Below are 26,030 nucleotides of genomic sequence, written 5' to 3'. Positions count from 1 at the left end.
AAGGCTTAGACCTCTCATTCAAACTTTATGAATTGAAAGTATACACATCATGAAATTCAAAATTAAAACAGAAAAGAACACCCTTAACCAATTTAATTGTTTCTTTCAGACATCACAAACTGAATTTCCATATGAATTTGTCAAGATAGGCAGTGAAATTATTTTAAAATATTAAAATACATAGTAATCATTTAGCTAAAGTTGGGTATTAGCACTGGCAGTATGTTTTCAAGAATACAGAGTTGTACTTAAATAAGATAAATTTAGCCATATATATATATTTATGTATATTTTTAAATGCCTTAAACTCAAAATACACCAAAATTTCGAGGGCTGCAGAATTCTAAGTAATCTATTACCTCTTTCTCTGACTTACTCCACTAAGCAGGAGAGTAAAGGCCATTTGTTAAACACAATCAAGCATGCTGAATAGACTTGAGCTTCATTAGTCCAACTTTATTCCTATGCTGAACAAAATTTATGGGATTTTCAACTTTGTGGAAAAATAAACAGGTTTTCAAGTGAATGAAGGAAATACAGACCAGTCTTTAGGGCAGAAATCTACCGTGTTCAGGAAATTATCTGGCAGACAATATAACTATTAGGTGGACATTAACTATTTTTTTGGATGAGTGATCCAGTTATATTAGTAACATACATTAGAATATAAATTCTACTCAAAATATAAACTCCTTGAGGGCAAGGACCTATTTTTTCATTTCTTTATAGTCCAAGGTGCTTTGCCTAGAACAGTGTTTTGCAAATAACTACTCAGTACATTTTGTGGAAAAGCTGAGTTATTAGCTGGATTAATGTATCGCCAAATGGATGACCACTAAAAGTACTGCTATAACTCAGATTATTTGAATTACATAATTGATTTATTCTTTGATCCAAATTCCTTAATGTTATTAAGTTAGTAAAAAAAATTAAGTGGCTGAAGCAGTACACTAATTGCATAGTACTCTAGAAGCAAGTTAATGCTTTGTAATTAAAAATACATTTGAAATAGTTCTAAAGCTGAGTAAGAAAAATACCTCTTGTATTTTTAAAAGTTAATGCTAATACTGAGAAATGCTTCTGTTATCTGTAAAAGTATATTCCCTAAGAAAGTAGAAATTATGAGTTTACCTTGCTAAAACAATTAAGAGATCAGTGAAATTGTTTAATGTTAGGGAAACAAGAGCCTGCTATACAAAATGAATTTCCTATTAAAAGCAGCAAAGTGGGTTCATCCTATTAAAACATTTAAATGAAGGTACATTTTGAATAGTATGTTATCATCACACATGAACTTTTTCCCTCCAAAGAACGTAACATACAACACATCAAAAAAATCTGAGGCATTGCCCTGAGATGCTAGTTAGCACACAAAAGGGGGTGGGACGTCAATTTAAGTGGTACAAAAATGAAGTGCACAAAAGAGGTGCAAAAGTGCCTTTTAAAAGTGTGGTTGGTTCCCTACCACCACCATTACCCCCAGAAATGAAGAACACACAGTCTGCTGTTATGATGTATACTTCCTGCATTTTTATAATGAAAAACTATCTAATGTGGCAATGCTGACTCATGTGGAAAAGATTTAGTCTTCTTAGATCACACTTATTACAGTCTTTTCTCACTTCCAAGCCTAATATTTCAGTACTAGTAATTTTAACAGAGGAATATTTTAACCTCTTTTCTATTTAAAGACTCTCAAATTAAAAGAGTATATATGCTGTTATTAGTTTAAAATATAGCTTTCTATCATATATTTTACTTGTGATTTAAGATTTTGCACTTCAAAATCTAATTCAAGGTTTTGAAATTTCTAGAACTAAAAACTTGAGTCTACTTAAAAAGTTAAGAACCTGGCTTCTCGTAACAGGGACTTAGTTTTAAGTACCAGTATGTCTGGTAATCAGTCTATACTAGAAGCACTACTATTCATTAAATGCACATTTAGATGCTTGCAAAGCCGTAACTTAAAACATTATCATACTTCGCACTCTACCACAGATTTAGACATTAAGCATTTATTTGTAAGTTAAGTATGGAATTGGTTCTCTAATTCCAACTGTTATGAATTTCTAAATATAAATAGTACTTGTTTTTCTCCATTCATGCTGGATTAAGATAAATTAAATACAATTAAGTTACATTTAATCACCTCACAAATAAGAGGGATAATGAAAAGATTTTGCTGGTATGTAACTACTTAAATCTGAGACATTTCACATTACTTTTTCCACTACTCCCCTAACTTTACATTAGTTTTAAGGCTATATATACAAATATGCATATTTCCAAGTTATGGAAAAAAACAAATATAACAAAACTGATTATATTACCTTTTATACACAAAATTTTGATTTTGTATTCCAATGTTGTATTTTAATAGTTTTCTAGTGGGGAATCTGCCTACTGAATGATTAATTAACACGGTGATAAATACAATATTCAACCTAAAGAGACAAAAATACAGAAGGGCACAGAACAGTAGTCTTTTCAATGTGACAGATTTTAAAATTATTTTCACATGCTTAATCAGAGTGATTTAAGCCTAAATTAAACTAGGTTATTTTTATATCTACAGTTCCTTAAATTTTGAAAGTTATTTTTAAAGGCCAACAGCTAAATATTATCAACATGCTGTATTTCAAATCACAAACACATCTTAACTTGGATTCTAATGACATGGGCCAATTAAAAATCACAGGCAAACACACTCACAAACATACACACACCTATCATAAGAGTGTTAAGATTGTCAAGCTCTGACAATTATTTTAATTAAACAGTAGGCAAATTTGAACTGATACAATCTTAATGAAATATAAGCAGCCAGAAAGAAACCCATTTAAAAAATAGATTAAGGAACAACAGAGTTAAATCTTTTAGTCTTGCTAATGGAAAGGAAACAGTTCCATCTATGCCTTGAGTAACAGGATTTTCCAATTAAAAGAGACTAAGATCTTTCCCAATGAGAACTTCTCATTTACAATGGCATGGTGTTTTGAAAGGGCAGGGTAAAGGAGGAATTACACATACATGATTTAATTTCTTGTTTGTTAAATCAAGCTTTATTGATAAAATGGAATTCAGAATATCTTACTAGGAACAGCAGCAGGCCCAGCCAATCATGATAGCAAAATGTGGCAGTCTCCTACTGTGTGTAGGAAGCTGCTGCTTATCAATTAATAATTAAATGTAAGGACTTGTAAAAGAGGTGCAAAGAATCAAGGCATTTGAGCCCCAAGACTGATATTTTTATGAATATACTGCGTAACCTGCAATACTCATGGCAACAAGTAGAGAACAACCTAAAAGACAATTAAATGAAAGGACCAGCTTTATCAACAATGCCAATCCCGCTGCCAAGAACATTAAGATAGTTTCCAATTAACTCTCTGGATGTTTGGCTTTATGAGATTTTGGAATTTTTCTCCATAATCAAGTGCACATTTGAGTGTCTAGCTGACATGGCTGCTGCTCTCCCTGTCCCAACCCCGAGTCCAAACACATGACTTGAAAGATCTATATATCTGTTGCGTCACACAACAAGCCAAACATTTCTTGCAACTTTGATAGTGATTTAAAGCGGTTCATAATTAAATATGAGCATTTTGTACAAAGGACAATAACACTTTACAAAAAACAAAATCATACAACAAAAATTGCTGGAGTCTGATTTACAACATGAATTATGGTTTGAAATCACGTTTACGTAAGTCTTAAATTTACAAAAAAAAATCAGTTCTGGGCTAGCTGTTTGTACTGCTGAAGTTCTCTGGTGTAACCACTCTCACCCATGTCATATGCCCTTCTTTAAAGTTGATGATGGATGTTTAAAAGGTTCAATGAAGATGAGCTGTACTCTCCTTTGGAGGTGAAGGTAAATTCCATGGCTAGATGAGCAGTTTTACCACATATCATCAGTTGATGTAGAGTCCTTTATAAAAGGAAACAAAGCAAAACAAGAACTAAATTAAAGCTTAGAGGTGCCAAAATAGATTACTTTCTGGATAATGCAGGAAGATAGATTTTGTAAAGTGGACTTTCAGAATATAAATGTTTTTTAGAGCATATATAAGTATGTGTATGTGTGTGTATGAAATACCAATATTTAATCTTTAAAAAAAATTGTTAACCCTCTGTTTTGTTTTGGAATAAACTACTACTTGAAATATTTTACCATGAGGTTGACCAAATGTACTTCTAAACCAATAAAACTACTAAAAATTTCATTATTTTTCAAAGAACCCATTTTATTAAAAGATTACTTTTATAAACTTTTATCGCATAAGAGGTTAAGAACTCAAGTAATGAGATTCAAGGAGGCTTCATAATGCAATATATAAAATATTTCAGAGCCTGTCCAAATGATTTGAAGTTATTACTTTTCTATGCAAAGCATATAACACAGCTGTAATACGAAACTTAATTGAGAATGGCATTCTAATGTCTATTTATATAAAACAGAATTCTCTACTTTAATATTTAAATGAAGTGTATACTTCAGGGGTCTTGGCAAAGGTATTTCCAACTATAAAAACTATTTAATGGAGATGGGCACTGTTTCTGCTGCAGCTGCTGCTTACGAACTCAAAATAATTCAAGATTCTGAGTAACGATATTATTTCCAACTTCAAAAAAATGTTTAGTGGAGGAAAATCTTTAGTTGATTGCTTGCAGAGGCTTAAAAAACCCACAATAATTCGAAGGGACTTTCTTCTTTTTTGAGAGAGGTGGCCACTCACCATGATTATGTCCTCAATCACTAGAACTGTGATGCAGGCAGAGTTCAGAGCAATCAATCAGGGGTGTGTGTAAGAGAATGGGTGCAGTAAACAGCTCTGCAAAAACAGGTAGGAAGGATATGCATTTAGAGTGGAGGGGAAGGGAAAGCAGAGAGAACTAAAATGCTACTTACAGTGTCATCATTTTTGTAAGGATTCAGTCTATTGTAAACGGCTTCAATTACATTCCGCCTAAATTTTAAAAAATGCAGAAAGTTAATTCTTCTTCAGAGCACAAAACTGTTTAATAACTCACAGCCAAGTGTTCATTAAAATGTTAAAGATAACCTTACACTTAAAAATTATTTTAGTTCTGTTTCTTACTGTTAATAAGTGAGCCTCACTTGAAGATACTTGGGGCTCCAATTAATAGAGAGGTAAACTTACTCTAAAATGTAACATTCCACCAACCCAATTAATGCAAGACCAAAAGTCATGATTTAAAAAAAATAATCAGCCTATACATTCTATTTCTATTTGAACTGGCTTAAGTGGTTATGAGTCAGCAATGATGATGCATGTTTATTTTTATTTTTATCTCACCCAAGGACATACTCATTGATTTTAGAGAGGGGAAGGGAGGGAGAGAAACATCAATGAGAGAGAGAAATATCAATTGGCTGCCTCTTGTACATGCCCTGACCAGGGACTGAAACCACAACCCAGACATGTGCCTTGACCAGGACTTGAACCCACGACCCTTTGGTCTACCAGATGATGCTCCAATCAACTGAGTCACACTGGCCAGGGTGAGCAATGACGATGCAGGTCTTAAGATACAATACTAATATGTTCTGATTAAGAGTTGAATGTAGTAAAATAATTTACATATGTTTTACATTTAAGTTTGTGCTTTTTGTAATGCCCCTTTAAAACAGTTTTATTAAAACTGAAATGTGAAATATGACACTTCTCTGACAAGTCTAGGAATTAGTTTTAGAATAATGTTGTGTTAAAAAAATTTGTGGTGGTATTTTAAGTTATGGCCTCCCTACTTCTAAAATCAGTTTGAAGTAATTTTATAGACAATCATATCACATTTGGAAGGAAAGGTTTCCAAAAAAACAAAAGCTCCAAACAGGAAGCTTTATAATTACTATTCAGTGAAAGAATTAAAAAAAACACAGCTACATTTACAGAACACAGTGAAGAATAAAAAATTAGTCAATATATCATTGTAGGTCAATTATATGGATATCTGAGGTAAAAATGTTTTAAGCCTTATATGATAAAATGACTTAAAATGTCCACTTTAGTTTATAAAGATAAAAGCTTAATATTTAACACAGTACGTCCAGCTCTATGAAATAAAGTGCAAGGAGAAAAAGGCAAGAAATGCAACCCTTAAACCAAAACCGAACCTACCAGCAATCGACAACTGAAACACTGGGGAAAGTCAAAGTAAAAAAGGGCCCCAGTGGAGAAGAAGGAAATGCTCATCTCTGGGGTAAATTATTCAGGGCTTGACCAGATCCAATTATAATAGTAGGAATAACAATGACACTCAGAATTTTGTAGTGCTATGTAACTTAATTTAAAAAATTACTTTACTATATTATTTCATGTATGGTATATGAGGAAATCAGTATAACCCAAACCTCCACTAAGGACAGCTTTCAGCATCATTAGTTAAAAACAGTAATATTCTGGTATTTATTCTTAACAAGAACCATGTATCATTAATACTGAAAAACAGTGAGCCACAAATTAAATGTTCTGAAGATATACATAATTTCATCACTTTAGAAATTAGGTAAATATACAATCAACGAACACCTACAATTTTCATGTACTGAGATAAATCATTAAGAGTACGCAGAACGTAACTTACTTGCTTGCCAATTCACCCCCTGGTGGGAGGCTGGGGATGTTCTCACTTGCTAATGTGCGCATCACATGGACTAAGTCAGGGACGCCTTCCCCCTGCTTCTTTATGATTTCTGGGAATCAGAAGTACTTTTTTTGTAAGTGTTATCCAAATTTAATTAAAAAAAACTGAAACAAAGATAACTTAGGTTTTTAAAGATGGCATTTACCACATTTGAGATTTTCTAAACTGGTATAAAAAAAAAATCAAGTGACCTTTGAAAATTTATGACAAAGGGATGTACAAAAGGACATAGAAGATATTTTCCATAATTAACTGCAAAGAACGAAAATAAGACAAAAATGTGAAAATGAAATTTCCTGTTAAAAATCAATATATTACATAATCAGAAATACACGTATACAAATGAGAATATTCTCCTTAAGATGCCAACTAGTTATTTCTGACATCAACTCCTCTCTTTAGACTGTAAACGTGTTTCCTGAACTTTGCCCTGAAGATACACTGCATAAATTTTAAAAAAATAAGATACTTTGAAGACTTGAAAAAAAGTAATCTTTAAGTAAAGAGGAATTTACTGACTATATACTAATGCAAATTATTTTTACACATTATATTTGCAAAATGATACTTAAGTAGCACTGCAGATTAGGTTATGTACTCAAACAGCATTCTCAGTTTAACTTTTTGTCTATTTGAACAAAGCATATAGAATGGGAAAAAAGTCTAAGTTTGATGACAAAATTTAAAAAAAGAAAACACTAATAAATCACATCACTGTATTTAAAATTATTAATTTCAAACCATTCAGTTACTAAGTGGACATAGTGCTATGGTCTGCAGTCTTGCCATGCAGATGCACACTGTTATTCACGCCACCGTACACCAAGAATCCTGTACGAGCAACTTAAAGCACTCTCCTACTATTCACTTTAAGTACTAGTAGTCTTTACTTGGAGTTTTAGCATATTTATTCTAAATGCAAGATCATGCCAAAGGTATCTGTGTAAGTTTTATGTTGAAGTTTTGTTTTTTGTTTTTTAATGTTTATACTAAGATATTTTCTTTGTCACCATTGGGGCAAGAATATCATCATTCTGGTACTCAACTTGTAAATACCTTTGAAAATACCAATGTATATAAAGATCTTTCATCCTTTGATCAAATCTCAAAATACTGATTCATCCTTAAAGCCACGTATTAAAAGACAGACAATACTACCCATATTTCTTTAAATGGCTCAAACTATTCCTTTTAAATTTAAGGCCAAATTTTACCACTTACTATATTTTGCCTTTAAAAAAAACAACAGTCAAATCTGAATAAAAAGCAAGGATCTCAGATTTGGTTTGCCAAGTTCCTTTATTGTGTAATCTTTAACATCTAGTATATTTATTCTACATGGTTCTAATGCTGGAAATTTGCTGTACAAAAATAAAAGAATTGGATGTTTACCTAAACTGCACAATTTCACAATCTAAAGCTGTGTTACACTTAACATACAGTCTCTGCTAAGCCAATACAATTACTGGATAATTAACTAGACATAATAGAAATGAACACTGATGATAAAGTCAATCAATGATAGTTTCAGGTCTAAAAAAACATTACTTTTAATTGACTATAATTGATTATCTGACATCTCTGTTAAAATGTAAATTAGGATGTTTTCATTGTGAAGAAAATTACAGTAAGACAAATTCTTAAAAAGAATGATGTAAGACTTTAAAAACTGTTACTATCTCCTATTCCACATGGGACAATAGGTTTAAACTATCTGACAATTAATACTATGGTAGCCTTGCTTCTTTCTGTTTTTAAAAAATAAAAAAATGAATTTAATAAATATTCCTTTAACTATCCTTGGACTATACATTTTAATTAGAATTGTAAAAAGACTGTCTTTCTCTGAAGAACACATATGTATAGAAGGTCTATGTTTCACATACCCATATATAAACACATTTTGCTCCTCCACACTTCCCTCCACCAAGTCTGAAGGATTCTAGAAGTTATCTCCAAATTAGCAACTTTAAAGCCTGGGCAATCAATAGCAAAGAATTTAAAAATACGTACATACAAGTATAATTTTAAATTGGCTTAGAAGGACCACAACATTAGGCAGTATGGTTTAAATTATGAGCTGAATCTTTTCACAATCTGAGAGTCAAGTTTTAGAAGGACACAGATAATAGAAGAGCGGAAAAGCCTCTGTCCTTTTCCGTGATATAAACAGAGAAGCCGAAAGTATTCAAAACAAATGAGGTTTAGAAGGTCATAGCAATTTAGTGAACGTATGTATTTAAAATTAAAAAAGAAGGAAAAAGGTACTCGATGTCTGTTTTGGAAGATAAATGCAGTATTTTTCACTTTTAAGACATAACTTTTATACTACAAATAGTTACATTCTTTCTATATTTTTAAATATAGTAGTGGTTTTAATTAACAAAATATTTATTCTCTAGTTGCAGTCTCATCAAATTTACCTCAGTAAAGGGTATGGTATTGAATTTATGACATAATCTCCAACTGAATGGTACAAGTGTAATAACACTACAACATATCAAAATATTTCATATTAATGTAAACTGTTCAAGTAGCAATTCTTGCTCAATAATAAGCAATATAAAACTTAATAGTATACCATAAAATTATGTTCCTAAAGGAATTATTTAGAATTGCATAAAAAACTTGTGAGTGCACACTAAAAAAGAAAAGTAGCAATTTATTTCTAAAATTTGATCCCATTTCATAGTAATAAGTACTTTAGTACTTATTCTTGTTTCTTTAAATCAGTGAGAAAACATGTATGCCCAGGTTACTTTAAAGAGCCAATAAATTAAACATCAACTTATCCCAATACATATTCTTCTTATGTCTTCATACTTTTCCACTCACCAGCTGTTTGAACCAATGTGATATGATTTGGTACCATTCTAAATATTTTATTTTACTGTATTATAAATAAATAACTTACATTGAAATGATTCACTTAAAATATAAAAATTCTAAGACCCTTGGCAATAGTGAGGAAACAAACTCATCAAATAGTATGTGCAATGAATGAAATACTAAACAGTACATACACATAGTACTAAATATATCACTATCAAGTGGGGGACAACTATAAAAACATAATAGCACCTCCAGATAGTACTGCAAATCAAAACCAATCATGATTCTAATATCAGATCAATTATAACTGATATTAAACAGAAAAGGGGAAAATTAAAGTGCAGACTGATTTTAATAAAGCAGGCACAGCAGGATATAATAGTGTGTAGGTCAATGCTTACATGCTATTAGAGGTCTTTAATGTGCAAATTAATGACATTAGAAACCCCAAATGCATTTTAACACTATTATAGGCATGCCAAGTTTTTCTGCTTAGAGAAACTGCATAACTTACATGCTTAGTGCATATATGCAGTAAACTGGAATTCTCTAGGGAGATTTAATATTTATACCAAGTAGTATCTGCATTGAAGATCATTTAAATTTTTCACATATTTAAAGGCATTACACTTGAGAGTTACAAACACCTTTCTAATTGTCTCAAAGTAATTTGCAGAATTTTAACAAGTATGCTCCTAGAATTCCAAACTTATTTCTTGATTTAGTCAGCATTTACATTTCTGCCAGGTAGAGACCTAATATATCTTTCTATTCAGGTCTACGTTTTCCAGGTAAGGCAGTTTATGACTTAGGCAAGAAAGCCTTAAAACAGTTTAAAATTAAATTTTAAAAGCTGTGGCACATGAAAGCTGTTAATAACCAGGCTGCGATCTTCAAGTTATTTAAAAACATAACAAAACAAAACTCTTAAAGATCTTAAATTCATACACACAGCTTTACAGAAAAAGATGGTAATCAAATTATCACCATCATAAATAATCTGTTTATAATTAAATAAACAACAAATCAGACTTTCCTGGCATAAAACTACTCATGCCAGTGAATTCATCCAGAATTTCAAAGCATACAAACTCTTAAGCCTTTTTAAACAAAAGTATCCTGAACAGAATGTACAGGGCCATACTGGTTGTTATTTCTAATATAACTGATGAAAACATTACAAGCATCTAAACAGCTACTACAGAAGTGCCCTTTCCCACTTCTGTACACTAAACACTAAGATGTCACAGGCATGTAAATATCTAAAGGCTAAAATGTTAAAGTCTGATTGTGTTGAGGTTTTTCTTTAATAAAGCTACTTATTTTTTGTTAAATGATCCACCTTCTACTCTGCTTTCCAGGTACTTGTCCAACTCTGCCTCCTTCTTCACTGCTTCTGGCGATACTTTGGGTGCATTTGGAAAACAGATCAATATCACACTCATGTTGTCTCGACTCCCCTGGAAAGAAAAAAGTTTGAGAAAATATTTTGGTTTTCTTTTTGCTCTTGGAAGCCTTGAGAACCTTTGCAGCCATGCCAATTATATTTGTTTTAGTAAAAATATATAGTTTTTAAGGAGAAAAAATATATACATATGTGGAAGGGGTACCCCTCCATACACATAGAGTATATATAGTACACAGTATAATCAACACTAAAAAGACAGGAAAGAAACACTGCAGGTTAAATTCCACTGCAACAATCATTTAAAAAATTCTATGAAACAAAAACACTTCTGAACATTTATTGGTGGCCTACTTAACTTGAAGTGATACCGAAAGACAAATACACATATACACAGACATTAATTTAATTCAACAAAATAGAAAATTCTAGTGGTATTCCTTAAACACTATTTGACCTATAGGTACACTATACTTGACAAATTTACATTTAAAATAAGTTATAGTAAATTGTGGGGCTAATTAATTAGCTTAAGTAGACATATAGAATTAGAAAACTACATACATCAAGTTTATAAGTCAGCTTTTACCTTCCATAATTCAAAAACATTGACAACTTTTAGAAAACACATTCATTTTTATAGACATCGGGGTATTCAAAATGCTAGAATTAAAATACTTGAATAGATGTTGGACTCCTCATACCCCACCTGCCTATTAGTAATTAGAGTTAACTTTCACATCTTAAATATTTTATCTCACTATATGGGAAAATCGATGTTATATTCTTAGTTTGAGCAAACAATACAAAGAATTTAATAATAAAATACCTTGAGGGAAAATTGCATAAATTGTGGCATATAATAAAGTATTGAATAATTTTGAAAATAGAGTGAAATACAGAAGAGAAAAAGTGGAAGCTGAGCCATAATTTACTAATATCTGAATCAGACAATTCTCTTAAGAAAACATCTTTTAATGTAGCTAACAAGTAATTAATACTAAAGTGCTACAGAATAAACCCGTCACATAGATGCTATTTTTATGCATATACTAAAAGAGACAAAGAAGATACGCATCATTGTTTGGTTCTCCCCAAATTCAGAAATTAACAGTGTACACTATTAAGGTGTGGCTCTACTGATCTACTCATTTTTTTAACTTAAGTGTTGAATGTTACATAAATTTGGTTTGGTATGGATGTTACATAAAGCTGGTTTCTAAGTATGATCAGATTTTAAGCAGAGCTGGCACTGTGCATATAAAAACTACAAAGAACATTATGTAGACTTTCTCTTTTTGCATGTTGAAAGAAAATCAAATATATAGCCTGAGAAGAGTTATACACAATCAACATTTGCTTAAAACAATCAAAGAATTAGTCAAGTGTTACTGACAAAAGAGAACACTAAACTTAAGTCAGGACTTGATTCTAGCCTTAGTTCTAGTGAAGAAGTAAATTATATAAACCCGTAGAAGTCATTTTTAACTTCTCTAGGGAGCAGTTTGTTCCCAGTACGCACTATTTGCTAATCTGGGCACTTCATATGTACACATTAGTTCATTAACTTAGTTCCTTAACAGTCCCGAGTTAGATACTATTATCTCCATTCAGTAGCTGAGAGAGGCTGAACAATTTGTTCAGTGTTTTATAGAGTACAAAAGTAATAGCAGCCAGCCTTGATTCCAGGGCTGTATGATTTAAGTTACAGAGCCTTCTGTGGCTTCAGCTTCCTCTGTAAAATAAAGGTGGTAAGGTGACTCATCTACATACACAATCCCATTTGATCATCCCAACAACCCCATGAGACAGGGTATTAATATTTCTTACCTTTTTTACAAATAAAGAAACTGATTTTCCATATAAATAGCTTACCTTAAGTCATACACAGTCACATATCAAGTTATTCTGACTCCATGTCCCAGACTATTTCTATTACATCACACCAACAGATCACTGAATTCTCTTTGTTGGTGCTACGATTTCATTAGACCATAGTCTCAAAGTACTAAATGTACTGAGATATCACATGGTAAAAATAAAATATTAAAATTCTAAAATACTTTTTATTTATATATACTAAGGCCTAACCTCTCAGTATCCTCTTTTTAAAAAACATTGTACTTTTATATAATAATCTTTTTACCTTTGACAATCTTCCACAATATTAAAGTATCTTGAGGGAAAAGTAGTCATGCTTAATAAAAGACTAATCATTCAGATTATAACTCTTGCATATTTGGTAACTGGGTAATTTATTTATAAAACATGTTCCTATAGTTTCATAACAGGTGAAGAGTATCTGCAATTATGCCAAAATCTTATTTCTGAGAAGTACAGGTCTAAGATGGTTAAATACTAGAGCAGTAATTAAGATGGCATAAAATAATTTTATCTTAAAAAGAAAAAGTCTAGCTACCTTATACAAACAGGTGTCGACTACTTCATTGCAAACTTTCTCAAGGTCATCAGTGACTTCAAGTCTGGATCTTACAAAATCACAGAGCTCTTCATTTCCCATAACATCCCAAATACCATCACATGCAAGGATAATGAACTGATCATCTTCTTCAGATCTTTCAATATCATGGACTTCAGGCTCTGGTGAGACAAGCTGCTCTGTAGGACCTTTTCCGTGGACACATTTGTAATCAAAGTCCCCAAGGGCCCTCGATACAGCCAGAGAGCCATTCACACGCTGAATCATTACAGAACCACCTGCATTCTGAATTCGTTCTTTTTCCAGCGGATTACTTGGTTTGTGATCTTGTGTAAAGAAGTGAACTTTCCTGTTCCTACAAAGTAAACCTCTTGAGTCTCCACAGTTAATGAAATAAGTATGTTGAGGAGAAATTAAGACACCCACAGCTGTTGACCCACTTCTATCTGCACCATGTTTCTTCTCTGACATAACTCTCATGTGTTCATCAATCTCCAGAAAACCTGTTCTGATTCCATTCTTTACATTTTCCACAGAAGGTGCTCCTGCAGACCCTTTAAAATCCTGGTTATTGGTGATGTGATCTAACAAATGCTCACAGCAGTATTTGGCAACCTGAGAACCAGCATGCCCGTCATATACAGCAAAGAATGACCATGTTTCAAGTCCACTTGGCAAACCAATGACAGCTGTATGTGCATCCTCCATTTCAACTCGCCAGCCTTGCATGCTGCTTAGCCCATATCGCAACCCATTACCCTGCCCCTGGGCATTATGTTTTTCCATCTTTGGCTTGTCTAAAAATGCTCCCATTATGTCTTGATCCTTTAGGTCTGCAAAAGAAGAGAAACAACTAAGTTAATAACTATTTTATAAACAAAATACATATCCAACAACCCTTTTTAAGAGTGAAGGAGATACAAAGAAAGCTTTCAATAAGAATTCACAACTCTTGTGATAAACAGACACTCACTGTATTGCTGACTTGTAATCTGGAGATTAACAAGGAACAAATGGAGAAAAACTGATCAGGAACAGCTAAGAATGGACAACAGGCAGAGAGAACTACAGCATCAGGATAAAAATGGCAGATCTGGCACTCTCTTCAAGGTATAACCACTTAAGGCAAAAAGATGACTTGGCAGTGGTCATCAACTTACATAAACTAGGCCATCCGTTTAAGGAAGCACTGAATGTGTGACTCTTTTTAGGGAATCTCAGAAGTTGTATGTGTATATATCAAGAAAAGCCAAGTGAATTCACAGGACATACCAAAAACCTACTAATTCAAAAGTCTTAGTGGAACATTAAGACTTTCTAAAGTTTGATTCCAAGTTACCTACTCCATCAACCCTCAGAAAAAGTAGAAAGTGATTTACTCACAAAGGTCCAAATCTGCACACTCTTTCCTTTAAGCCTTTGCTCATATAAGTCCCCGTTACTGGAGTCACCTGCCTCTCCTCCCTACTTATAAAAAAGCAAACCTGCACTGACCTGTGTGGCTAAGTTGGTTTGACCTTGATTGATGAGGTATGCATGTGTTTCGTATATACCTACACATACCATTTCCAATAAAAGCCATTTGGAAGAAGGGCTTGGGGCGTTCCCCACTAGAGGGAATCATCACCCTCTTTCCTGCCAGAACAACAAGATTGTGTCCAGGATGATTTATTTCTCATCCACGGCGGCTGGGAGGAGCTCTGCTGGCCAGAGTTCCTCCCATAGGGCATCGTTCTGCAAAGCAAAAGGTCACTGGACCAATTCCTGGTCAGGGCACATGCCTGGGTTGTGGGCCTGGTCCCTGATTGGGACACGTTCAAAAGGCAACCAATTGATGTTTCTCTCACACATCGATGTTTGTTTCCTCTCTTTCTCTCTTCCCTCCCCTCTCTCTAAGAATAAATAAATATTTTTAAAAAAGCATACCCATCCTTTAAAGTCTAGCTCAAATTTTATCTTTTCCATGGGCTTTCAGTCTTTGGTACAGGCAGTAAGATATTAAATTACCCTAAGTGGCCCAGCTTCAATTTTCAAGTTGTAGAGCAATTATACATATGAGGTCTGTCCAGAAGGTATCCAGCCATGTAATATGAAAAATACATTTTTTGAAGATATAAAATACATGAAACATTGTACATAGGACAATGACATATCAGTCCCCTTCAAAGTAGGCACCTTGGGACCTCACACAGTTCTCTCAATCGCCATCAGCTGCCCCATTGTATTTTCCTGAATCTCACTGACAGTCTGAAAAATCTTTCCTTTCAAAGGTGATTTTAGTTTTTTGGAAAACTGTAAGTTGCAGGGCACCAAACCTGGGTGGTAGCAGGGCTAAGTCACCTGGGTGATTTGACGTTTTGCCAAAAAAAACTCTGCATCAGACGTGATGCATGAGCGGGCACATTGTCATGACGAAGCTGCCAATCACCAGTTGCCCATAGCTGTGGCCTTCTGAATCATCCAAATAGTTTCCATGAAGGACTGTTTAAGCTTAATGCAAAATTTGATGCAGATTTGTTGCTCTATCTGCTCATTTAGAATGCGATGACCACACAGTGCACATGCTCACTCAATGTAGTCTACTGCCCCCACTGAAGAGTGCAGTGAAATTATCATTGTTCATGCATGTGCATTCCAGTCCACTCTCCTTGGCTGCCAGGTTACATCGATGTCATGCAAACCATTCTCATTTTATTAACAATGGCTGGACTTTCCCCAGACAGACCTTGTACCTATAACAAAGCTTATATATAACAAAATTAATCTACTAGTATTCTATTAATCTGGTGGTAATAATATGTATTATTATCATTGCACTCTATGACCATTAGGTATAAATTGTAAAAGACATAAAAGGGTCTGTGGACAGCCCTGTGGACAAGCGTGAAAACTTGGCTGATCTAATCCTTTCCAATAATCAAAAGCCAAAACCCCTTGTCTGGAATGGGCCCACACAAGGCACGGAGACAGCTGGTCAGGATTTAGGTTGGCCTTTACTTAAGTGATAGCCTAGGAATGGAGAAACTTGGGGTCCAAGTCATCAAACGGGTCAACAACTGACTACAAAGCAATCTGAAAAAAAGAGATCGAATGACATTGAATAGAGGTGAAGGGGAGATGGGTTTTCAGGTGTAGGGAACAGAAAAAAGTACCTCAATAAATCAGGATACAGTTATGAGACTAGGGGACCAATGATGCTGGTGATGCTAAGCTGTGAGCTGCTAGGATTAGAGAGGGAAGAAGAAAAACCCCTAAGAAAAGAAATAGTTTACCTACAACCTCTCCATGTTCTTTTTCCTACTATGGTCAAACTAATACACAGGCAGAGAAGTCTGGCTGATTGGTGCAATAAAATAATCTCCTGTGTATGCCTGTGCCCCTCTTGTAATTCTACTGATGAAAGGTAAATAATGAAAACCAGCCATCATTCATTCCTTATGTTGGTATTCAACAGATTACCATTCCCACACCAAGTTGATACACATTATGGCAAAGGTGTTTTGACTGGACGATGATTAATATGATACACCTTAATGGCGGATAACATTTAAGAATTTAAAAAACAATTTTGTGTTTTATAAGCACTACCTCACTCATTCTCCCCAACAACCCTATACTCAACAATGAAGATGTCATAGAATATAGAGCTTTGGGGCAGGCAAAATATACCAAACAAATATAACCAAAAACAAATCAAGGATTGCAATTTTAACTTCAAACAAAGAAAGCATAAGAAATAAAACAATAAACAGGATGACTGTCTTTACAAGTTGATATGGGTGTAGTCTAAAATTATAATTTAACTTATGTACTAAATATTTTATGCCAGATAACTCATAAAAAACCTATCAAAAATACCATTTGCTGAAATCAAGATATATTCTGTTCAAATATGCTTAAAATAACTAAAAAATCAAGTGTTTATTAGACTTTATATTGGAAAACAAAAGCTTTAGAGTTTCCTAACACTCTCCCACCCACCCTGCCCTGGGGACCAAAAAAACCCAGAAAACAAACCATACAGACCATATCTGACTTTAATAGAATAACAGTAGATACTGGTAACAATAAAAAAAGAAAACTTCAAACATCTGAAAACTGCTTTAAAAGCCATGCTTTTAATCAACTATGCATCGAGTTTCTCTATTTTTACAATTACAGAATATTTAGAAACTGTAATAATGAGAAAAACCTCTTATCAAATTCTAATCAAATATTTTTCAGGAAAACTTATATTCTCTTAGTAAAAAGTGAAAATCAGTATATTAAATATTCAATTCAAGAAGTAAACAGCACAACCACATATACACACACAAAACCTAAGGAAAGCTGAAGGAGTGTATTATGAAAGATTAAGGTAAAGACTCTAAGTTATATGAGAAAAAAATGAGCAAAACAGGTAAACCAATAGTTAGCCTAATTGAGAAGAACTTTTATTAAAATTAGAAACCAAATAGGCTACACTTATCTCACAGATAGGAGTGTGCTTCATTTTTTACAAAACACTGTACAATTCTTTGCTAATAAATTTGAAAATATAAAGGAAAATGACAATGTTCTTAGAAACAAATTACCAAATTTTTTCCAAGAACTGACAGCATATAACCTGTCCCTTCGGGACAAAATGAGAAAGTTATTAAAGAACTATCCCTCAAAAAAAGCTCCAGGGCTTGTAAAAAGAAAAACAAAAAGACTGAAGAGCCATTCTAGGTTCAAGAAGACCAAAGAGCTATTACAGCGAAGCGTCATGTGTGATTGTGCACTGCCTTATATGTACACTTGTGTATGTGAAGAGAAGACGCATGTGCACACACAAAGCGGGGGGAAATGTTTGTAAGTGCTAACAATAGCTGGTCATTTAGGTAAATATGGAAGTTCATTGTACTTTCTTTACTCAAATTTTCTGTAAATTTCAATTGCTTTCAAAATAAAGTGATTAAAAATAAAAGTGCACTGGGCAAGACAATTTCATAACCAAGATCTTTCAAGCCTTAAAAGAACATATAACTCCCAAATTATCTAAATTACCTAAAGAACAGAGAAAAAACCTTCCTACTTCTTTTCACAAACCTACCATAATCCTGATATAAAAATTGACAGCACTAAAAAACTTATAAACATACTCATTAATACAGATGCAAAAAACCCAAAGTAAAACATAAGCATTTATTACAAATCACCATGAAGGGTTCATTTTAGGAATTTAACTGTGAGCCAACATTCAGCAACCTATTAATACAATATTCATCTTTTAAAAAGTTTGAAGGAGAAAAACCTTATGATCATCTCTTCATATGCCAAAAGGTATCTGATAAAATTCATCCTGTAATAGAATAACATATATTTCAAGCCAAATAGGAAGCACAGTGATTAGAACAATTCCAAGAAAACAAGGATACCTGCTCTTGTCCCTATCATTTAGCAATATCTAGAAATGTGATCAATGCAGTAAGTCAAGATTTTTTTTAAAAGAGGCATAAAATTATGAGGCAGGATCAAACTGTTATTTGCAGATAATGACCAAATGGATGGCAAACTCAAAATCTAAAACATTATTGGGGAAAAAAGTTCAAGAAGGGTACCTGGCTATAGAAATAATACCACCACTTATAAACACAAGTATATCTAATTAAAAAATTAACAAGAAATATTCAGTACCTTTAAGAAGAGAGCCTCAGGCCCTGGCTAGGTAGCCCAACTGGTTAGAGCATCATCCCAATAGACCAAAGTTGAAGGTTCAATCCCCAGTCAGGGCACATACAAGAATCAACCAGATGAATGCATAAACAAGTGGGATAACAAATCGATCTTTCTCTCCCCCTAACCCAAAATCAATTAAAAAATTCTTTTAAAAAGAGAGCCTCAGGATAAAAGACATAGGAAGAGTCAATATTGTAAAGATGTTTATTCTACCTTTATTAATCAATAAATTCAATATAATCACAACTGGATCTTTTTGTTCCCAGACCTTGATTCCAAAATTCAAATGAAAGAATTTTTGAGAATAGCCAAGAGTTCAAAAAAAAAAAAAAAAAAAAAAACCCCATGAGAATTTGCCATGTCTAATACTAAAACAATTCCAATTACAGTATTTGAAGTGATCAGTGGATTATAACTGAGAATCCAGAAAGAGAGCTGGAGAACAAAAATTCAGTAAGTGGTATTAGAACAGCCAGCCTATTATTTCACTCCTGCCATCCTGCGGAGGGTAGCTGAATCCTTAACTGCACATCTTAAAATAAGTACCAGGAGATTAAAGTACCAGCAAAGTAATGGTACCTTAATTCTATATAGTAATGCTTAATTTCATTTAACAAATGCTCCTCTGGTATTTCTTTCCCCCACCTAACTATACTTAAGTCATAGCACCTTTAAATTCTCACATCTTACTTTAGTAAAAGGTAGATTATTTCTTGTAAGATCCATTAGTTTGCAGCTCATGGGATCACAGTCTCTACATTTCTCCAATCTCGGTCAGAAGTAAATTTTTACAGGTTTTTCTGGTTAAATACTTTTTAAATAAAGCTCAATCCTAGACTACTCAGTTAAATCAGCAATTATTCTGAAGCTTTTCCTCCTACAATGTAACTATCTATGAAACAGTTATGAAGACTTACAGCTGACCCTTGAACTACACAGGAATTGGTGTCACGACCCATGGACATGAACTAAAAAGTGGTGGGGACTGCTGGAGGGAAGTGGGATACTGGGCAGAAGGGGAGAAAGGGGGAAAAACTGGGACAGCTGTAATAGCATAATCAATAAAATATACTTAAGAAAAAAAGCCCCCCCCAAAGAATATCAGAAAAAATACATTTACAGCATTTATTTTAAAAATCTGTATATAAATGGACCCATGCAGTTCAAATCCAAGGTTCAAGGGTCCAATGTATAAGGTAGGCAAAAGAAGGTTTATAGTTGTGAGTACACAAAATACAGTTTATCCTTGTACTATTATTAATTATTGTATTATTTTCTATAACTGTAAACTTACTTTTTGCCCACCCCCGTATATAGAGTTGTTTTGTAAAGAAAGGAATGTTTGCTATTGAAACAAAATATATAGATACTTGGTTAACTTGGTTTCCAATACTAAAAACATTCATTTAAATCAGATCTTATGCTTTACCTGTTAAGTAACAATTCTCAGTTGTTCTAAAAAAAGAAAAAAGGTAGCCTATTGTTCTTTTTTAAAAAAGTAACCTATCTGCATCACCAGCTCCTTAAAAAAGTTATATACAAAACACTGTAGGCAATATTTCTGATCAATGAACTGAATATGGGGTTTGAAACATACCATCTAAGTGGTCAAGTACACATACTAACAGTTATTAGTTTGTACTCCTCTTTTGCGAAATTTCCAGTTTGCTTATTATAGGACTTTACTCAACTTTAAAGCTTAATGTGGAATTCTGGCTCTCTTGAAGCACTTTTACTGACTATCCCTAAAATCTTGCTAACAATTCTTAATTCTACCAGAAGGCCCTTGTAAGGTTTTTCAAATTGAGTAAGATTTTCTTTGGCAGTGGCAACTTCTCAATTAGCAGTCATAGTAGGGCTAATTCTAGACATCTGAAGCAATCCACTGGATATGGGGCACCCAAAAGAGGATTCTGCCCCTCCAATTAGGAAACTCCAAGGGGACATTGCCTATAATTCTCTGTGGGACTTCTTTGAAGAAAAATCCCAAGATGAAACGGGTTTCCCATTCTATACTGGTTCAAACCTGAAGATCTCTGAACAATCCAAAAGACAACTCATGACTATAGTTCAGCTTATAAATGCCTACACAAAGTTCTAGAAAGAAAAAAGGTCAAGGGTACTAATCCTCATCAGAAAATGAAATTATCATCTGTGATTCACTGACATATCACTAAGATTCAAAATTCAGAACTGAAAATTTAAGAAATTTCACCTATCTTATCTTTTATTACATTATAACATCTTTGCCTTCTATGTCTTCATTGTTGTATTCTCTCCTAAGCAGCAGCCAAGTTTTATTTTCCCCACAAACTGTCTTCCTGCAAATTTTATACCATTTCCATTCCTGCTCTTACCACCTTGTCCCTCCCCAGCCTGAATAGTTTCTTCTTCTATTTTTCCTTTCTTGCTTTTAATTCTTCTTCATTCTTGGTTTTAGGGGAATGAGAAGGTAGAGTTCAGGCAAGCCAGCTGCAGAGCGAAATATTTCAATGAACTCATGCAAATCTGAGTTTGAGAGGTAGGAGAGAAATGGCTGCTACAGCAACATTTTAGGGAAAGCTGGGGGGCTGCCGAGCACAGGTAACAGTGAAAAAGCACTACTAGAAGTGAGGACGAATGGTACACATTCGTTGAAGTTTTAATACTACTGGAAAGCTTGGATCTTGGTTTAAATTTGGATAGTTTTCCAATTATTGAATAATTTTTCCTGGTCGGAGGAGAAAACCACCATTATTTAAGCTATAAAAGGAGGCTAAATTATTCATAGCAGCCTGTCTCATGAGATATACAAGATTTTGATTAAATCTAGAAATCACTGATCAGAAAGTTATCTGGATTCTATCTATAGGAAATACCCAAAAGACAAAAACCTATAGGGACAGAAAGTACAAGAGTGGTTGACAAGGGCTAGGGGAAAGGGGAATAGGGAGTGACTGCTAATGAGCATAAGATTTTTTGGGGGGGGGTAATGAAAATGATCTAAAGTTAAATTGTAGTAATGGTTGCAAAATTTTGTGAATACACTAAAAACTACCGAGCTATAAATTTTAAATGGGTAAATTTTATGCTATGTGAGTTTTATCTCAATGATGCCACTTAAAAAGATTACTATGGCTTTATATGGTTTACTATAGTTTTTTACATAAGGTTTAAAAAGATGGCTATAGATATATGTAGTAATATGGAAAATACTATAGCAAAATATTTTTAAAGATTAAAAAGTTACCTAAAAACTTCTCAGCAGCCCAGTATTTCTTCAGCTTACAACTTCAATTAAGTATTTACTTCCCTTTCAATTTAATATTTACTTAGCCTCCTCCAATAAACCAAATTTCATTGAAATGAATTCTAATGCAAGAATGATATTGAGTTAAGTAATACCCTAATTTAAATGCCCTAAATTAAAACCTTAAAAAATGAAATTTCAAAAAGCAAACCAAAATCATTGAACCAACCAAACTAAATCATATGAATCTCTTCTATTCTAAATAGTATTTCCATAAAGCATGACAGGTCATTTTTTTTCTACCAGATATTATTTAAAAAAATAATTAGTCTTTGCTGAATTAGATAAAAACTTACCAGTACCTAAACCACAGTCAGTTTTTACAGATATTAGCAACAGTTTCAATTACACAAAATGTATGAGACAGAGCTGCCACTTTTAATGTTTCCTTCATGTTTCATGATTTTTAATGTGTCACCATCTTCTAGACATGTGCTGTGACCTGAATTATATTTAAAAAGACTACAAATTTCTACATGGGTATGTACTGTACAATTTTTAAAAGTAAAATTTTATTTATTTTTAGAGAGAGAGAGAAGGGGAGGGCGAAAGAGAGGGCAGAAACATCAGTGTGTGGCTGCCTCTCGTGTGCCCCCTACTGGGGGCCTGGCCCACAACCCAGGCATGTGCCCTGACTGGGAATCAAACCAGCAAACCAGGCTGGTACGCAGGCTGGCACTCAATCCATTCAGCCGACACCAGCTAGGGCTAAAAGTAAGCATTAGAAGTACTTAATTGCCTGAAAAATATCTAAGCTAAATTTACTTGGAGAGTTCTAGTGACTATAAAAATTAAATACTGACCTATTTTCACTAACAATTATAGTACAAGCAAATCACTGAAAAGATTTAGAGGGCAGAGAGCTCTTTAGTATTTAAAGTTTTTAAAAATGTTTTAGTATTCACAATGTCAATTTGTCTCATCTGTTAACTATTTCAAATTTCTCGGTTTTAGATAACTTGTGTACAAATTGAGAAGTAGATTCAATTCTCAGTTTGCTTTTTTAAAAAAAGATTTTATTTATTTACTTTTAAGGGGGAGAAGGAAGGGAGAAAGAGAGGAAGAGAAACATCAATGTACGAGAGACAGAGGGAATGACACACATACACACACACACATCATCAGTTGCTTCTCACTTGGCCCCCAACCCAGGACCTGGCCCCCAACCCAGGCGTGTGCCCTGACTGGGAATCAAACCGGCGACCTTTTGGTTCGCAAGCCAGGGCTCAAGCCCCTGAGCTGCATCACCCACGGCTTAGCTTGCTGTTTTTTAATATGTGAAGCTGCAGACTCAGACTGACCCAGAAAACAATAACTGATTTCCCAAGTCAATTCATCTTTTTCGTTTGTTTAAAAACAACACCCCTCACACAGAGCATTTAGAAGTATTTGCTGATAACCTTGTATAATCAATTTGAAAGAAGGGAAAAATAGAACGTTAAATATTTAAGACAGTAAAATGTCATTCACTCACAAAATACGTGGAGATTCTAAATATTTGACACATATGAAATGTCCCCACTTTGAAAAGGCTAAAAAAATATGTCTCTAAGAGACAGACTTCTGTCCACATAAGCTAACATTCTTTTTTTTTTTTTAGTTTAGTTTTAGACAAAGGGAATGGAGGGAGAAAGAGAGGGAGAGAAGCACAAATGTTTGGTTGTCCTTTGTGTGACCCTACTAGGGACCTGGCCCACAACCCAGGCATATACCCTGACTGGGAATTGAACCAGCAATCCTTTGGTTCGAGGGCCAGCACTCAATCCACTGAGCCATACCAGCCAGGGCATATACGCTAACATCTTAAAATAGAATCATTTGCCGAGTCCATCCATGAGAGGCTTTGTATGTATGGGAAAGGGTGCTGAGAAAGTAACAGAAAAAGGTTTTGTTTTTTTTAAGTGAAAATTTCATCTTTCTACTAGCTTTAAAAAATTACACACACATACAGCCCTGGTCTGGTGGTTCAGTTGGTTGGAGTGTTGTCCTATGCACCAAAAGGTTGCAGGTTCCATCCACCCCTAGTCTGGCACATAGGGGAGACAACAGATCAATGTTTCTCTCTTTCATCTCTCTCTCAAATCAATAAACATATCCTCGGGTGAGGATTAAAAAAAATACACACAGACACAAACTACCTCCTACATTTGATTAGCCACACCTCAAATGACATGGCCCAAAATGAATTTCTCAACTCCCTACCTCTTCTGCTACCCAGTTCCCTGTCTCAGGAAACAGATCTACCATTAGTCATGAGCTCACAGAATCCTGTGAATGAATTATCTCTCATTTTATATTTTAAGATCCATGAGGGAAGGAATCACACCTTTTTATTCATAGTACTTACCACATCATGACACTTGATTAATATGTAAAACAAATGAATGACAGCCATCATTGTGACTTCTCCCTTGTCAATAGTTAGGAATTCTTTTCCACCCAGGTATTCCCATAGAAGTTGACCTGCAAACAAAGTGTATCCTGCCCTTTCCACTTTGTTGTTCTATAGACTACAGATCACACTAGATGGCTCAGTATTCGTTGAAGTACTTGCTTATAGAATCAGGAAGCATTTCTACAGATAGAGAAAATGAAGACAACAGATATGGAGTAACATAGGATTAAGCTGTCAATTCTAAGATCGGCCTTTTGATGTTCAAAACAGCCTTACAGACTCTGTGCAAGGATAATATTCTATCGCTTTATTAAAAAGTGAAAACTTTACTTACTGCTACATTCTAAAGCACGATGACATACTTTAAACATGTTTTTAAAAGCCTGGTTAAGTTTTATCATCCTGTTTGCAAAACCAAACCAAAAAACAATATACAGCCTTTCCTTGCTTATCATTATTATTTTCATTTCTGAATTTTGGTAACAAAAGTAAGTAAGCAAGCTTCATCTCCTATAGATGGAATACCAATGTAGTGCAATTTTTACCACTCATTCTAAAGAATAAAGGAGCAATGCTATGAAGCCAAGATATTCACTCAAACTTGCCAATAATTTATGGTTATAATTCTTTGAAATAGCATGACAGTTCTGACCATATTCTTTAAATAAAAATTAAGCCACATACACCATGACTCAAAACAAAACAAAAAAGCCCTCTTTATCTATATCTGTGCCTGAGACAGTCATATCTCTGATGAATACAAAGCACCAGCCTAAACTTACACTGGATTATACATGACCAATGCTCTCTCATAGTTTGCTATATTTCTGGCTCACATTCAATTTTGTCATGTGATCATCAGAAAATGAGCAGGGAGACTAAGATTAACCAATCATATATTGAGTACCTATTTAAAACAAATAAAACTTGGTCCCTGCTTTTAAGGAATTTATTTTTCATAAATCTTATGAAAAACATGTTCCATTTATAGTATAATCTCTATCATAAGACCAATTAGGTAGCTTGCATTTAAGACTATCTTCTTAAACTCACTGAACATTTCATTTGAATAAAGAACTTAATGAAACCATTTATGTCAGTAGGTTGCAAAGTAATGAACATGAATAAAATAAGCCATAAAACAAAATTGTCTATGGTTTGTGGTCCCAGTTATACTAGTTATGGCTGTATCTTATATGCTTTTTTAATATTAAAAATGTAAGTTCTTGTCAAAAATTCTAAAGGGAGCTGACATGACATGCAATAGTGTACTTTTCAAATTTTTAGCATACACTTCTAC

At 33.8% G+C, this 26,030-nt stretch overlaps 1 protein-coding gene across 2 annotated transcripts in view; it reads right to left on the bottom strand.

The window, feature by feature from the left end:
• Positions 1–435: 435 nt before the first annotated feature.
• The window catches only part of PPM1A (protein phosphatase, Mg2+/Mn2+ dependent 1A), a 33,926-nt gene continuing 8,331 nt past the window's right edge, over positions 436–26,030 (bottom strand). For both annotated transcript variants that reach the window (XM_024567405.3, XM_045201290.2), the window contains 5 exons: positions 13,326–14,179; positions 10,844–10,961; positions 6,610–6,718; positions 4,913–4,970; positions 436–3,931 (listed from right to left, as the gene is read on the bottom strand). In XM_024567405.3, coding sequence (XP_024423173.1) covers positions 3,902–3,931; positions 4,913–4,970; positions 6,610–6,718; positions 10,844–10,961; positions 13,326–14,159 — 1,149 coding nt within the window. In that variant the 5' untranslated portion in view covers positions 14,160–14,179 and the 3' untranslated portion in view covers positions 436–3,901. The remainder of the gene's footprint in view (positions 3,932–4,912; positions 4,971–6,609; positions 6,719–10,843; positions 10,962–13,325; positions 14,180–26,030) is intronic.

The sequence above is a fragment of the Desmodus rotundus genome, chromosome 7 (genome assembly GCF_022682495.2).
Source record: "Desmodus rotundus isolate HL8 chromosome 7, HLdesRot8A.1, whole genome shotgun sequence".
Taxonomy (NCBI): domain Eukaryota; kingdom Metazoa; phylum Chordata; class Mammalia; order Chiroptera; family Phyllostomidae; genus Desmodus; species Desmodus rotundus.
The sequence above is the reverse complement of the archived record's forward strand: the minus strand, read 5'-3'. Positions and strand labels throughout refer to the sequence as shown.